Here is a 16,801-nt window from a genome sequence, read left to right as displayed (position 1 = left end):
TCTATATATCAAAATATATAGATTGATATGGGAACTGGTATCTTAGCAATATTGAGTTATCTGATCGAGTAATTTGGGGACTGTTTTTTTCCTCTGGGACCATCTGCTGATTCTAGAAAAGGCTCCTTAGTGGCCAAAAGCTTAACTGCCTTTTTTAACAGCCTCTAAGAAGCGCTGGTAAGACCCTGGGATAGGATAAGGGCAATCCATCAGCAAACTGACCTTTGCAGGGAGAACAGCCCAGCTTCAAATCATCCGACACCTAAAATGGGTTAAGTGAGACTTTATTGCTAGTGAAGTTAAGCAGCTGCCAGAAGATAAAATATTCCTTTCTACAGGAAAATATCACCCTGGGCCTCAAACTATTTCCACAAATAATGTATTGAATTCAAGATCAAGCACACAGTCAATACTATCCAGGCACATGAAGAGATAATATGAATCAGAACCAGCAGAAGCAACAGAAAACAGAAGTGCACCCACAGGAGCTCCAGATATTGGTGTATCTGATGCACACCTGGTTCAAAGATACAATTGAAAAATTCAACAGAAAATTCTAAGACATAAAAGAAAGGATGTGGCAGATTTTTTAAAGAGCTAAACAAAAATTCTAGACCAGAAAACTAATAATCAAAATCAATAATCAGAATGAATCACAAAGAGAAAATGACAAAAAATAAAAAGGTAAAAGACATAGAGATACTATGGAAAGGTCTAATATGTAAGAAATTTGAGACCTAGAGAGATAGCAGAGAGGTGATTAGGCAGAAGCAACATTTAAAAACATCTGCAAAGACTTTTTTAGCACAGATATTCTAGACTGCGTAGAGATTTATTTGCATTTATCTAATGACTAAGCATGCTGAACATCTTTTCTTATGCTGATTGGCCATCCAAAAATCGTCTTTGGTGAAGTATCTGTTCAAATTTTTGCTTGTTTTTAAAAATTGGGTTGTTTTCTTATTATTGAGTTTGAGAGTTCTTTATGTATTTTGAACACATGTTCTTATCAGATATATGATTTATAAATATTTCCTCCCATTCTGTCACTTGTCTTTTCATTCTCTTAACAGTGTCTTCTGAAGAGTAGAAGCTTTAAGTTTCATGAGCCCAAATTTATCAAAATTTTCTTCTATGGATGATGCTTTTCATGTCAAATATAAAACCAACTTTGCCTAATCCAAAGTCACAAAGATTTTTCTCTACAAGTTTTTATCATTTTGGTTTTCAATTCTTAGGTCCATAATCTATTTTGAGTTCATTTTTGTATGTGGTACAAGGTATAGACTTTTTCCCAATTGACCCAGCACCATTTGTTGAAAAAACTGTCCTCGGTACATGGACAGGCCTTTGCACCTGTGTTAAAATCAACTGGCAATGCACATGTAGAGGGCTTTTTTTCTCTATATATGTCCCATTGATTTGTCTCTATACCAATATCACATGGTCTTCATTGCTGTAGCTGTATACAATGTCTCAAAATCAGGTAGTAAAAGTCCTCCAACTTTGTTTCTCTTTTTCAAAATTATTTTGGCTATTCTTGGTCCTTTGTATTTTCATATGAATTTTAGAATTAGCTTGTAATTTCCTACCAAAAAAAAAAAAAACTAACCTACTGGAATTTTTATTATTTTGCATTAAATATATAGATTGATATGGGAAGAACTGGTATCTTAGCAATATTGAGTTATCTGATCCACAAGCATGGTGTCTCTTTCCATTTACTTAGCCTCATGTTATTTCTCTCAGCAATGTTCTATAGTTTTCAGTATACAGATCTCGCATGTCATTTTTCAGATTAATCTCTAAGTATCACATACTTTAGCACTATTGGGATAGGTTAAGAGAAAGTTCAGTTTCCAATTGCTTGTTTTCGTGATTTGTATATTGATCTTGTATCCTGAAACATTTCTATATTCAGCAAATGCTAGTATTTTTCTTTTGTAGATTCCATCATAAATGATAATGTTATATGACCAAAAAAAACCACACACGACTGTTTTTCTTCTTTCTCTGCGATGTGGATCCCTTTCATTTCTTTTTGCTGATTTATCGCACTGTTTAGAATGTCTAGTAGTGTCGAACAAACACGGTAAGAGCCCACACGCTTGACTTGTTCCTGATCCAACCACCATCAAATATGAAGGCCAGTTCTATAGTTTCCTAATGCTCCCATTCCAATCTACTTTACACACAATTAAAATGATCACTGTAAAATGTGAATGGGCAAGTCACTGCTCTGCTTAAAGCCTTCCTGATTTTCCACTGTCCTGAGAAAGAACAACTCTTGCATGCTCTGTCACCATCACTCTAACGCAGCTGTGGGCAAACTACGGCCCGCCCGTTTGAAATGAATAAAACTAAAAAAAAAAAAAAAAAGTCCGTACCCTTTTATGTAATGATGTTTACTTTGAATTTATATTAGTTCACACAAACACTCCATCCATGCTTTTGTTCCAGCCCTCCGGTGCAGTTTAAGAACCATTGTGGCCCTCGAGTCAAAAAGTTTGCCCACCCCTGCTCTACCGTCTTTTGAAGTCACACCCGACCCAGAGCACTGGGTTCCAACCAAACATGCCTCTTTCAATTCCCCCAAGCTCTTTCATCCTAGGGGCTATGTACTGCTCTCTCAGCCGGGATCACTCATTCCTGACTCTTCAAATGTCTGCTTCCTCCTAGCTCTTCAGTTTTAAGGGCTCCTCAACAAGGCTTTCTTTGACCTCCCAATGCACAGTAAGTTCCCCCTGTCACTCCCTCCTGATATTTACACTCACCTACTTATTTTATGTGTGTTTCCCCTTTATGAACTGTAACCTCCTTGACAGCTAGTTGTCTATTTTATTCACCTCTATGTTCTCAGTGCTCAGAACAAGTGCCAGCACATGGAAGGCACTCAGTAGATATTTCCGTATGAATCAAAATGCCAGTATCATTAAACACTCGCTTCTATTACAAGATTGCTTTTTTATAAGATTAACTAAGAAATTAGCCCTGGCTGGTTTTGCTCAGTGGATAGGGCGTGAGCCTCTGGACTGAAGGGTCCCAGGTTCGATTCTGGTCAAGGGCACATGCCCAGGTTGCGGGCTCAATCCCCAGTGTGGGGTGTGCAGGAGGCAGCCAATCAATGATCCTCTCTCATCATTGATGTTTCTATCTCTCTCTCCTTCTCCCTTCCTCTCTGAAATCAATAAAAATATATATTTTTTTAAATAGAAATTATGCCCATGGCAAAAGTGAAAAAAGTGGCACCGCGTAATTTTTTTTTGGTCATTTTACCACTTGAAAGTAATGACTCCCAGAAGTAAGGCAGAATTGAAGACGGTGCTTACTATAAGTACAAATACTTCTTAACAATATCTTAATACAATGATTTAAAAATGAGTTGCACATAACATAGGTTTTATAATTTGACATGAGGTTTTTAAAAGTTTAGCTGCCTACATTATATAGCAAACCCTCTTTAACAGTCATTATTATTGCCCCATAAAGTCTTATCCAGTTGCTTAACTCTTCAGCATTTTTAGATATAGTCAGAATCACACAATTAAATACTCTCCTATGCCTATTCTTCAATTGTTTTCCATATAGTTTTTAGGCCTACTTGATATAGAATCTAATCTGGGACTGAATTCCATCTTTTTGTATTTTTTAGTACAGAGCAAGATAAATGAGAATCCTAAATAAAGGACTGCATGTTGATTAACTCAAGAAATAAATGAAATTATTTCATCAAATATTTTCTTAGTACATATTCATTAGTATACATTTTCTTTATAGTATCCATTTATTCAGTTTTTATAATATGGATTAATTTTTATTACTTTAAAAAGTTATTAAAGTCATCTTTATAGCTCAGTTATATAGTTTCAGCAGACACATTTGATTCTTTGTGTAAATATACTCTATAGATGAGTATATAATATTCTTTACATATTCCCATAAAATTAATATTGGGGGAGTTATTTAATTAACTTTATTGTAACCTCATTAGCAAAATGATTTTTTCAAAATAATTTAGAACCCTCAAGGTCACTACTCTCTATCCTTCATTTTTTATTTTTACTTCATGAAACTTTGGACATTCAATACCCTCTGTGGACCAGATTTAGCCTGCTCAACACAGTATGTGTATAGAATGCTCAATATATTTAGCTTTAAATCTAATTCATGTAATATAGAATAACTTTATTCTTAAGAGAGAGAGAGAAACATTAGTGTGAGAAATAGCAATCATTTTCCTCCCATACGGACATTAAACCTGCAGCCTAGGTATGTGCCCTGACCAGGAATCAAACCCTAAACCTTTTGGTGTATGGGACAACACTCCAACCTACCAAGCCACCCAGCCGGGGCTAGAATAACTCTTAGTCAAGAGGACCTAACTACCTGTTCCTTCTAATGTTGTTTAATCGGCACTTCTAGGTGTTAAGCTAACAAGCACAGGTCAGTTAATATCACTGAAGTTGAATGTAAAATTAAACTTAAACTGTGTAGACTTAATTCCATTTAAATTATAGCATGACTCCGGGAAAATAGATATGAAAAGGCTTGATTCACTTTTGAATCACATGCAATGCTAAAATAAACATAATAAACACCTCAATTCATCATTGTAACAACTAAAAAAAAAAAAACAACCACCTCATTCTGCCAGGATAGAAGGGTAGGTATCTTGTAAAAATAACATGGTACATCCCTACATCTAATTTAAATCATAGTAATTGGAACCATGCTATATATGTCTATATATGCCTAAAAATAAAACACAAGGGTACACTAATAATTACAGTATTTTAAACACATATAAATTAATTTAAAAGTTAGGGAAAAGTTACAACCAAACAGAAAGCCAAAGAAAAGTATACAAAACTATTAGCAAACATAATCCCCATTAGTATGTAACCTCCCTGACACCATTATAGGTAAGCTCCCTAAGGACACATACATTGTTGTCTGTTTTGTTCATTCAAGTTCTTAAGACCAGCACTTTGCACATAGGTACAAATGAATAATAAATCTTATATTTTTAACAATATATATTAACTAGAGGCCTGGTGCACAAATTCAGCACCATGGGGTCCCTGGGCCTGGCCTGTGGGATCAGGCCGAAACCAGCTCGCCGACATCCCCCAAGGGGTCCTGGATTGCAAGAGGGCGCAGGCCAGGCTGAGGGGCCCCATCGGTGCACAATCGGGGCTGGGGAGAGATGAGGGAGGTTGGCCAGTGGGAAGGGACCATGGGAGGGCTCCAGGGCATGTCCAGCCAGTCTCACTCAGTCCCGATCAGCCGGACCCCAGCAGCATGCTAACCTACTGACTGGAGCGTCTGCCCCCTGGTGGTCAGTGTGCTTGTCATAGCAAGCAGTTGAGTGGCCTTAGCATATCATTAACATATTACACTTTGATTGGTTGAATGACCGACCCGTTGACCAAACACTTAGCCTATTAGGCTTTTATTATATAGGATAACCCATAAATAACTAAATAGAGGAAAGAATATTCTAATAGATCAAATATTTTTTGTTTATAGCAGGAAAACTAATTCTGAAGAATTTAGGAAGCAATAAAATGAATATAAAACTAAAATTGTGATGGTCCAATTCAATCTTTATTTGATGATTCTTTAGAAGTCACACCACAGGGTCATTATTAAGAATATCAGTGAAATTATATATTATCAATGTTGTTGAATACTATTAATATAAATTTAACTTAACAGAATACCAAATAATATAGATTCACCAAGTAACATATATGCATATACGAATAGCCCACAGACACAAATAATAATGTGGGAAGAAGGGGGCAAAGGAAGTGGGTGGAGGGGGGCAAAGGGAAGAAAAATGGAGGACATCTGTAATACTATCAATAATAAATAAAAAATTTTTAAAAGATAGCTATGATTTTGTAAAACTAAAATTTTTCTGAGATACTGAAAAGCTAACTTTATTAAAATGTCTCTACTCAGAAAATGACTAAAGAAATCTTTATTTCAACTAAGACCTGGATTTCTCCATTTCCATCAACTAATTCCCCTAAATATTTTCATCACAATACAAAACGTGCATCATAATCCTCCCTCCACTCAATGATTAAGGCACAAAAGATCAGCCACCAAAAGCTCCGAAGTTTTCTCCTGACAATGAAAAAAATGGCAAATTCAAAACTCATTTCGCACCAACTTACTCTAACTTTTGGCAAGACTCTCCGAAGTGTCTCAGCAGGATTCTGTCGCATCAAAAACGGGAGATTTGCAATCACACTTGTTCCCTGGATATCTTGACCAGCACTTACAGAGAAAAGACAAATTTACAATTTGTAATTGTAAGCTGAATACCTAGTTTATGACTATAAAAAGCAGATTAATTTGAAAAATGGCTGCTTTTAATGACAAACACTAAGACTTTGACAAAGTTTTAAATTTCAAACACCATTACTTAAATACAAAAATAAAACCAGGACAGAAATTTCATTAAGTAAATCTTATAACATGTGCATGAAAATATTAAGCTCATGCTAAAAACAAGATTAACTTTTAAGTTTAAAAGGTTTTAAGACTATTATTAAATACTTTAAAATTCTACCTCATTTTTTTTCGTATGACCTACCAATTTGCTGTACTGTCTAAAAAATATAAATGGAAAGTTTTCATCATGGTAAAATATTAATAATCACTACAACAGGAATAGCAACAAAACCAACTACACAGAATCATACAACTTCCTTCTGTTATAATGAAGTTACCTGTGGCCAGCCTAGACTAACTCTGTGAGTTGCCAGAACTTCTTAAAGAAATACTCAACATTCTTAAAGGTCAGTGGGGTATATTTATACAGTATCTTTTTGACATATTATTCATTAGGTCACTAAAGTTTTATCAAAATAATCTCAGTGATGCTCTAGTGGTCTAAATACTTTAGAAAAGGTGTTCAGATTCATCTGAAAAACCAGTTCCATACAAAAAATTCTTTGATTTTAAAACATAAACTCTAAGATTTCTAAGTACCTGACATACTAGTATATATATATATATATATAAAAGATGCTAGTAAATGTGGCACTGCTATTCTGATGCCAATTTACATGCTAATTGCTGATGCCATATTTATTTATCTTAATTAAAATTATTTTAACTTAGCTCTTCAAGTGGAACTATTTGTTATTATATGTATGTTAAGATCTTAATATGGTTTTTAAGGTATTATATTTGTTTGCTTCAGTTTTATAAGTTCTGTTAATAAGAAACAGGTTCTGCAGAGCTGCAGAGCTATGAAGAAAGGCATTTGCCCTGTTGTAGTAAGGCAGGCTACGAACCACCAGTCAGCACAATATTCCACTGCTGTCACCTCTCCCTAAGTCAGTGATGGCGAACCTATGACACGTGTGTCAGAAGTGACACGCGAACTCATTTTTTTGGTTGATTTTTCTTTGTTAAATGGCATTTAAATATATGAAATAAATATCAAAAATATAAATCTTTGTTTTACTATGGTTGCAAATATCAAAAAATTTCTATATGTGACACAGCACCAGAGTTAAGTTAGGGTTTTTCAAAATGCTGACACACCGAGCTCAAAGGTTCGCCATCACTGCCCTAAGTGAATACTTTAAAAGACAAAAGTCAAGAAGGAATGGGACTGAAATAAGGGACGCATGCCAAGATGGGAAGATGGTCTAAAAAAGGAAATTAAAGTTGCATATAAAATTACTAGTTGTAGTAGGTTGAATGGTGCCCTTCCCACCCCATAAAATATGTCTCTGCCCTAAGCCTTCATTCCATGATGTCATCTTCACTTGAAAAAGGACCTTGAGCCCTAACCGGTTTGGCTCAGTGGATAGAGCATCAGCCTGCGGACTGAAGGGTCCCAGGTTCGATTCCGGTCAAGGGCTTGTGCCTTGGTTGCGGCACATCCCCAGTAAGGGGTGTGCAGGAGGCAGCTGATCAATGTTTCTCTCTCATCGATGTTTCTAACTCTATCCCTCTCCCTTCCTCTCTGCAAAAAATCAATAAAATATATCTTTTTTAAGAAAAGAGAAAAAAGGACCTTGAGATGAAGAGACCATTCTGGTTACCCAGGAAGACTATAAACCCAGTACCAGGCATCAAAAGAGACACTCAGAGGAGAAGACACAGAAAAGAAGGCAGTGTGCCCACAGAGCAGAGACTGCAGTGATGCAGCCACAGGTCGGGGATGCTGACAACCCACAGAAGCTGGCAGAGGCAAGGACAGCCTCTCCCTAGAGCCCTGCTGACAACTGGGTTTTGACTCAGTGACACTAATTTCAGAATCATGGCTTCCAGAATGTGAAAGAATAAATGTCTTTGTTTTAAGCCATCTAGTTTATGGTAATGTATTATAGTAGCTGCAGAAAACAAATCCACTGCTAAAGAACAGAGAGAGAGAGAGAGAGAGAGAGAGAGAGAGAGAGAGAGAGAGAGAGAGAGAGTGGTAATGTTTCATATGACAGTTTCTGGCCTAGAGTAGAGGATCAGTAAATGTCTCTTAAAAAGATGAATAAGCTCTGGCCCGGGGGGCTCAGTTAGTTGGAGCGTTTCCTGTTCACCAAAAGGCGGCATGCTCCCGGTCAGGCCACATACCAGGTTGTGGGTTTGATCCTCAGTCAGGCTGCGTGCATGAGGCAGCCAATCTCTCAATCTCTCTCTCTCTCTGTCTCTCTATTCCTCTCTAAAAATCAACTCAATAATTTTTTTTAAAGGATGAATAAATGGATGACTCACTGGGTGAAGTTCCCACCTCTGCATAACATTCTTGAAATGACAAAATTATACAAATGGAGAAGACAGTGGTTTCCAGGGTTTAGAGATGGATGTGGAAAAAGATCCTATCTAATAAGGAGGGAATATGCTAATTGACTGCCCAGCCCTCAAAGATGGCGGCACCCACAGCCAATAAGGAGGGAGTATGCTAACTGGCTGCCCAGCCTTCCAAGATGGCGGCGCCCACAGCCAATAAGGAGGGAGTATGCTAACTGACTGCCCAGCCCTCAAAGATGGAGGCGCCCACAGCCAATAAGGAGGGAGTATGCTAACTGACTGCCCAGCCCTCAAAGATGGAGGCACCCACAGCCAATAAGGAGGGAGTATGCTAACTGACTGCCCAGCCCTCCAAGATGGCGGCGCCCACAGCCAATAAGGAGGGAGTATGCTAACTGGCTGCCCAGCCCTCAAAGATGGCGGCGCCCACAGCCAATAAGGAGGGAGTATGCTAACTGGCTGCCCAGCCCTCCAAGATGGCGGCGCCCACAGCCAATAAGGAGGGAGTATGCTAACTGAATGCCCAGCCCTCCAAGATGGCGGCGCCCACAGCCAACAAGGAGGGAGTATGCTAACTGACTGCCCAGCCCTCAAAGATGGTGGCGCCCACAGCCAATAAGGAGGGAGTATGCTGACTGCCCTGCCCTCAAAGATGGCGGCGCCCACAGCCAATAAGGAGGGAGTATGCTAACTGACTGCCCAGCCCTCCAAGATGGCGGCGCCCACAGCCAATAAGGAGGGAGTATGCTAACTGACTGCCCAGCCCTCCAAGATGGCGGCGCCCACAGCCAATAAGGAGGGAGTATGCTAACTGACTGCCCAGCCCTCCAAGATGGTGGCGCCCACAGCCAATAAGGAGGGAGTATGCTAATTGCTGCCCAGCCCTCAAAGAATGCAGCGCCCACAGCCAGTCAGGAGGGAATATGCTAATTGACTGCCCAGCCCTCAAAGATGGCGGTGCCCACAGCCAATAAGGAGAGAATATGCTAATTGGCTGCCCTGTCCTCCAAGATGGCGGCACCCACAGCCAATAAGGAGGGAATATGCTAATTGCTGCCCAGCCCTCAAAGAATGCGGCGCCCACAGCCAATAAGGAGGGAATATGCTAATTCACTGTTCTGCCCTCAAAGATGGCGGCACCCACAGCCAATAAGGAGGGAATATGCTAATTGACTGCCCTGTCCTCAAAGATGGCGGCACCCACAGCCAATGAGAGAATATGCTAATTGGCTGCCCCGTCCTCAAAGATGGCGGCACCCACAGCCAATAAGGAGGGAATATGCTAATTGACTGCCCTGTCCTCAAAGATGGCGGCACCCACAGCCAATGAGAGAATATGCTAATTGGCTGCCCCGTCCTCAAAGATGGCGGCACCCACAGCCAATAAGGAGGGAATATGCTAATTGACTGCCCAGCCCTCAAAGATGGCGGCGCCCACAGCCACAAGATGGCGGCTTCCTGTCCTCTCAGCCCCACCGTGGCAGCAGATGTGTGGCAAGGCCAGGCCCGTTCGTTCCGCACACCTGCCTCCAGAGTCCCCTTGTTCCCTCAGCCCCACAGCCACCTAGGGCCAGCCCGAGGCTCAGGTAACCAGGTCCGGCCGAGGCTTGCGCTGCCGGCAGTGGCAGCAGCAGAGGTGTAATGGGGTGTTGCCTCCCGCCCCTGAGGGCTCCTGGACTGTGAGAGGGGGCAGGCCGGGCTGAGGGACCCCCTCCAATGCATGAATTTTCAGCCACCGGACCTCTAGTGTGACTATAATAGTGTAACCTGCATAATGAAAATCTTAACTGTCTTAATTGTATCAATGTCAATATACTGGCTGTAATATTGTACTTTAGTTTTTCAAAATTTTTCTGTAAGGGGAAACAGGTTAAAGAGAAAATTGGCATCTGTATTATTTTTTACAACTGTATGTGACTCTACAATTATCTCAAAATAGAGTTTAATTTTTAAAAAATCAATGTGACAGACTTTTAAAAAAACACATATGAACATCTCAACAAACACAGAAGTCTGACAAATCCAACATTCACTCATGATTTAAAACTATCAGCAAACTAGAAGTAGAAAGGAACTTCTTCAACCAGATAAAGGGCATCTATGAAAAACTTAGAGCTAACATCATACTTAACAGTGAAAGAATGAGTGCTTCCTCCCTAATCATGAATAGGACAAGGATGTTCACATTTCCGCTCATATTCAACACTGTGTTGGAGGCTTGAGCAAGTGCAATAGGTAATAAAAAGAAATAAGAAGCTTATGGATTGAAAAGGAAGAAATTAAGCTGTAAAGTACAAGATAGCCAGTACAACTAATAAGTGAGTCTAGCAGTGTGGCAGGATATAAGATCAAATAGGATTTGAGAAAGTGATATATAACACAGGTAAAGAAGGTCCAATATACTTTTAATATAAGCCCCTAAAAAAGAAAACCTAAGCAAAGGAAGCTTTTTTTTTAATTGTTTTATTGCTTAAAGTATTACAAAGAGTATTACATATGTCTCCTTTTTTTCCCCGCCCTTGACAATCCCCTGGCCTCCCCTACCCCCCAGTGTCTTATGTCCATTGGTTATGCTTGTATGCATGCATACAAGTCCTTCGGTTGATCTCTTACCCTCCCCTCCTGCTCCCCAACCCTCCCCGGCCTTCCCGCTGTAGTTTGACAGTCTGTTCGAGGCTGCTCTGCCTCTGTATCTATTTTTGTTCATAAGTTTATAATGGTCTTTATTATCCATAAATGAGTGAGATCATGTGGTATTTTTCCTTCATTGACGCAAAGGAAGCTTTTAAAAAATGTTATTAAAAACCCTTTCTTGAAATAAAAAAAAGTAGATTCAAAAGCGCACACCATATACCTTAGAAAATCAATCCAACAGAACTGACATATATTATTGGACTTTAAAGGAAAAGAAAAATCCTTTGGGCATCCAAGCAAAATGAGGAAGCTACTTGTAATAGAAACAAAATCAGACTGTCATTAAACTTTACTAACAATAATAAGATATTAGAAAAGCAACTAACAACTGATAAGTGACAATGCTTACCATAAACAGAACTTGAAAAAATAAAAGAAATGAATCTAAATTGCAATCACCATAATCTCTATCAACAAATACAATCTCGCCGAAACCGGTTTGGCTCAGTGGACAGAGCGTCGGCCTGTGGACTGAAAGGTCCCGGGTTCGATTTCGGTCAAGGGCATGTACCTGGGTTGCGGGCACATCCCCAGGAGATGTGCAGGAGGCAGCTGATCGATGTTTCTCTCTCATCGATGTTTCTAACTCTCTATCTCTCTCCCTTCCTCTCTGTAAAAAAATCAATAAAATATATTTAAAACAAAACAAAACAAAAAAACCCAAATACAATCTAGGCCGAAACCGGTTTGGCTCAATGGGTAGAGCATCGGCCTGCGGACTGAAAGGTCCCGGGTTCGATTCCGGTCAAGGACATGTACCTGGGTTGCGGGCACATCCCCAGTAGGAGATGTGCAGGAGGCAGCTGATCGATGTTTCTCTCTCGTCGATGTTTCTAACTCTCTATTTCTCTCTCCCTTCCTCTCTGTAAAAAAATCAATAAAAAATATATTTAAAAAAACAAATACAGTCTAGGAAGATCCAAGATGGCAGCAGAGTAGGTGGAAATTACATTCACTGCCTCCCAGAACAACACTGGAATTAAATTATAGAACATTCAACCTCAATAACCAACTGAAGACTAGTTGAACAGAAGTCTTATAACCAAGGATTTACAAAAGGCACATCAAGACTGGTAGCAAAGGCAGAGATGTAAAAAGCTTTTCTTTAAAATTGCAGAAGACCCATCTGACGTCAACTACATGCATTCACTACTTCGGTTTGTTCTGGCAACAGGGCTCCTCTTCATAATGATGATGTTAAAAGTGATATGGCAAAATCTAGCTATCGGAGGTGGAACAGCACAGTCGACATATTAGTAAATGCACACTAGAGGAAAGCGTGAGGAGGAGCTGGGGACAGGGTTGTTTATCAGAAAAAAGAGTACACTTGGCTGTACATTAAAGTAGGGCACCAAGCGTGCAAGATATCCCTGGTATGCACCCGGTCATTTCTTGGGTGTTGTGTACCTGCTGTTATCTCCTGCTGACTTTGGTCCCAATCAGTATAAATAAACCAAGTATGTGTGAATCTATGCCACCAACCATTGAATGGAAGAAACCCCAAAACAATCAGTATTGGTTTAAGTCAACAGTATAAAATTCATGTTATTGCTATTTGATATGGTACATGTAATTTTAAAGTAAATGTTTAATCAATATTTTATTTATATAGTATGTTATTTTATTTTTTACTAGAGGCCCGATGCACAAAATTCATGCAAGAGTAGGCCTTCACAGCCACCGCGGCTGCCTGGACCCCTCCCTCGCAGCTGCAGCAGCTTCCTTGATCCCGTGGCTGCAGCCCTGGCTTTGTCCGGAAGGTCATCTGGAAGGATGTCCAGTCTAATTAGCATATTATGCTTTTATGATTATAGACTAGAGGCCCAGTGCACGAAATTCATGCTGGGAGGGGGAGTCCTCAGCTCAGTCTGCACCCTCTCGCAATCTGGGACTGCTGTCTCCTAACCACTTGCCTGCCTGCCTCATTGCCCCTAACCACTCGCCTGCCTGCCTAATCACCCCTAACCCCTCTGACTGCCTGCCTGATTGCCCCTAACCCCTCTGCCTGCCTGCCTGCCTGATCACCCCTAACCCTTCTGCCTGCCTGCCTGATTGCCCCTAACCACTTGCCTGACTGCTTGATCACCCCTAACAACCTCTGCCTGCCTGCCTGATTGCCCCTAACTGCTCGCCTGCTTGACTGATCACCCCTAACTGCTCGTCTGCCTGCCTGATCACCCCTAACAGCCTTTACCTCAGCCCCCACCACCATGGCTTCATCTGGAAGGACATCCAGAAGGTTGTTTGGCTGTCCAGGCTAATTAGCATATTATGCTTTCATTATTATAGATTTTTATAAAATACGCTTCTTAGACTTCAAAACCTACAACTTTCAACTGAAAGGCACTAGAAACAAGCATCCTGGCTACACCCTGAGCTGCTCCTTTTTGCCCTGATTCTGCTTTCTTTGGGTCATGTTCCTTTTCTAAGATATATACTCAGAAACAAAAAAACACAAGCCCACTCAGCAAGCCATTCCTCTAAAACTAAAAATAACTGGGGTAAGCACCTAATCTGTGCACTAGTGACCAAAAAGGCAAGAGGAAGGGGAAAAAAAGACTAGTTAGATAAACGAATTTAGGACAGCTATCTTTTAAATTCTAAATTAATGTCACTAATTATTTTATTCCCATTGGGAGAGGCGCCTATTTTAAAGAGCCATTTATAGTAATATCTTAAATCAAAAAAAAAAAAAAGTCAACTCACTCAAGCATTTTTTATGATAATAAAAAATTTTGTAGTCTTCATTGTCATCCCAGCTCCTGCCACTGTCATGGTAACTTCATCAGTGATGGGAATGACTAACAGCTACTTTTTGACCCCCTCTAATCAAACACTGTTTCATCCAAATTTTACATTCTCCGATGCTTAGCACAGGATCTAGCACACAGAAAATGTTCCATAAATATTTGATTTAAATTCAATTTGTTTCCACATCAACAACCATTTTCAAAAGTTGGATCAATCATTACCTGGAAATGTTCCATTTCTAGAATCTTAAACTCTGATCTTATTTGCTGCCCATAAACTCTTATCTATTTTTCCATTGCTAAATGCACTTGTTATTCTTATCACATTCCTAATCCCTCAATTCCTTCTGATTCTCTAGTTTCTAATACTCCTCCTCGTTTTTACTTTCTTACTTGCCAGCCTGAACCTCCCTATTACTTCAATTACAGTCCCTACTAATGACCTTGTTTCTTCAATTCTCCTAAAAATAAAAATAGTATCAAATATACTATTTCTAGGCATAATGCTAATAAGCACCTTACTTGCAGTCATCTTTTTAGATTCTCACAATAATTTTATGAGATAGATTAAATATTATTAGCTCCATTTTATAGATGAGCAAATTAGGGCTTGAAGAGATGAAGGTACTTGCCCAAAGTTACGCACGCAGCCTGTACAACTCCAAAACCTATGCACAAACCATTACACACACTGCCTCTCTTCCAACCTATGCACGCAGCCAATACCAAATCCATCCATCTGCTTTTTCTATCCCACTCCTGATCCTAAGCTATGTAGCACTACTAGAGGAAAATGTATAACTACATTGCTTAATGCTTTTAAAAACATAATTTTTTTAAGAAAGCTGGTTCTCAATGATGCTGGAAGTAAACAAAATAATAACAAATTTGTGAGAAATCAAGAAAAGGACCAGAAATTCTTGGTATATCATATTGCCTAATGAATTTTCAGAAATATTATTTTGGGTCTCTAAAAATGTGGCTATCTGTGCTAGTCTATGAAACCCATGTCCTTCCCCACAAAAAAGAATAAGCTGTACGTTAGAACAGATCTAGATACTGACAATATTGTCTTTCTCTATTCTTGTATGTACCTTGCTTCAACCTTCTAGGACAGTGGTTCTCAACCTTCCTAATGCCGCGACCCTTTAATACAGTTCCTCATGTTGTGGTGACCCCCAATTTCATTGTTACAAATTGAACATAATTAAAGCATAGTGATTAATCACAAAAACAATATGTAATTATATATGTAATCATTCGACCCCCAAAGGGGTCGCAACCCACAGGTTGAGAACCGCTGTGCTAGGAGCTCAAAATCTAAGGAGAAAAACAGATTTGCACGTAAGAATCCTAACTATAGAGGAAAAAGTCCTTCTCTTTTCCTAGCCAGACAACCTTCATGCTTTATTTAATCCTAAACCAGTAAGAAAAGGGAGAGGGGGAGGAGCATATACTACCCAGAAATGACACCATAGCATCATCACTATTAGAGAAATTAACATGAGAATTCTAGCTCTGCTACTGTTTGACTCTGTGCAGGATCTGAAATGATTATATATGCTGAGCCTGCGATCCCAATCCGAGCAGCTCTCATTTCAAAATCCAAAATATAGCACATAAGTAGCTGACACTGCTTGAATTTAAACAATGAAGCAGATGCCACACAGGCCTTGCTTTGAGTTTGCAATGAAAACTAAACTTTAAATAGTTGATATTTAATTATTTCTGTACTCAAAGTAAATTATTAAATAGTTTGTTTTCATGATAGAACAAAATTAAGTGATTAGCTTAGAGAATTAAACTTCTAAGAAAGACAAAACTTTCTTTTAAGACAAAGATGACTCAAGAATATAAAGCAGAGGATACTGATATCAATCAATAACGTAATTTTTCAAATGTGGCACATTTTCATTACTACAAGATTAAATCCTTACTAATGTTAAATCTTCAAAATACCACCTCAAATGTTTACAGTTAGAGAACCATTCAACTCTGCTTGTAGTCATCATACTTAGAATCAGAGAGTACCAAAATATATTGTTTCGTAGCACCAAAGAAAGAATAAAAAAACATTAAGATTTAAGTATCACTCTGTGCCAAACAAGGCACTTCATACACATTTTCAAATTCATCTTGATAATATACATATACAATATATTTCTATCCTTACTTGACAGTTGAAGAAACAATCCCAGAAAAAGAAAGTGATTTACCCGAAGTCATTCAACTACTAACGATGAGACAGGATTCCAGCCCGTGATTTCTAAATTCCTGACCGAGCACCACCGTACCACCTAGGATCGTAGTCCTGTCATAAGAAGTGGCTGAGCTGTCAGCCTAAAAATGTCTCTACGTTGATAATTTTTCTAAGAGAAAAATTTGCACATCAATTACTTAGTAATATTCACGTTAAAATAAATTCCTTTACGAATAACTTCCACCACATATCTTTTACTCTCCCAATGTCATGTTCATTGAGAAGAAGAGGCAAACACCTCTCTTCACTAAAGCAGTGTCACCAGCTATACAAAGGGCGTTTCCCTTTGAATGGCTCTTCAATTTCCTATATCAAGAATTGA

The 16,801-nt window shown here is 39.1% G+C and overlaps 1 protein-coding gene across 5 annotated transcripts in view; it reads right to left on the bottom strand.

Moving 5' to 3' along the window:
* The window catches only part of PPP4R4 (protein phosphatase 4 regulatory subunit 4), an 87,733-nt gene that overhangs the window by 54,898 nt on the left and 16,034 nt on the right, over nt 1–16,801 (bottom strand). For 4 of the 5 annotated variants that reach the window (XM_036315765.1, XM_036315767.1, XM_036315766.1 and 1 more), the window contains exon 3: nt 6,186–6,288. The exons of the other annotated variant lie outside the window; for it this stretch is intronic. In XM_036315765.1, coding sequence (XP_036171658.1) covers nt 6,186–6,288 — 103 coding nt within the window. The remainder of the gene's footprint in view (nt 1–6,185; nt 6,289–16,801) is intronic. 5 annotated transcript variants of the gene reach the window in all.

The sequence above is a fragment of the Myotis myotis genome, unplaced genomic scaffold (assembly GCF_014108235.1).
Source record: "Myotis myotis isolate mMyoMyo1 unplaced genomic scaffold, mMyoMyo1.p scaffold_m19_p_60, whole genome shotgun sequence".
NCBI lineage: Eukaryota > Metazoa > Chordata > Mammalia > Chiroptera > Vespertilionidae > Myotis > Myotis myotis.
This window is presented reverse-complemented; position numbering and strand designations above follow the sequence as displayed.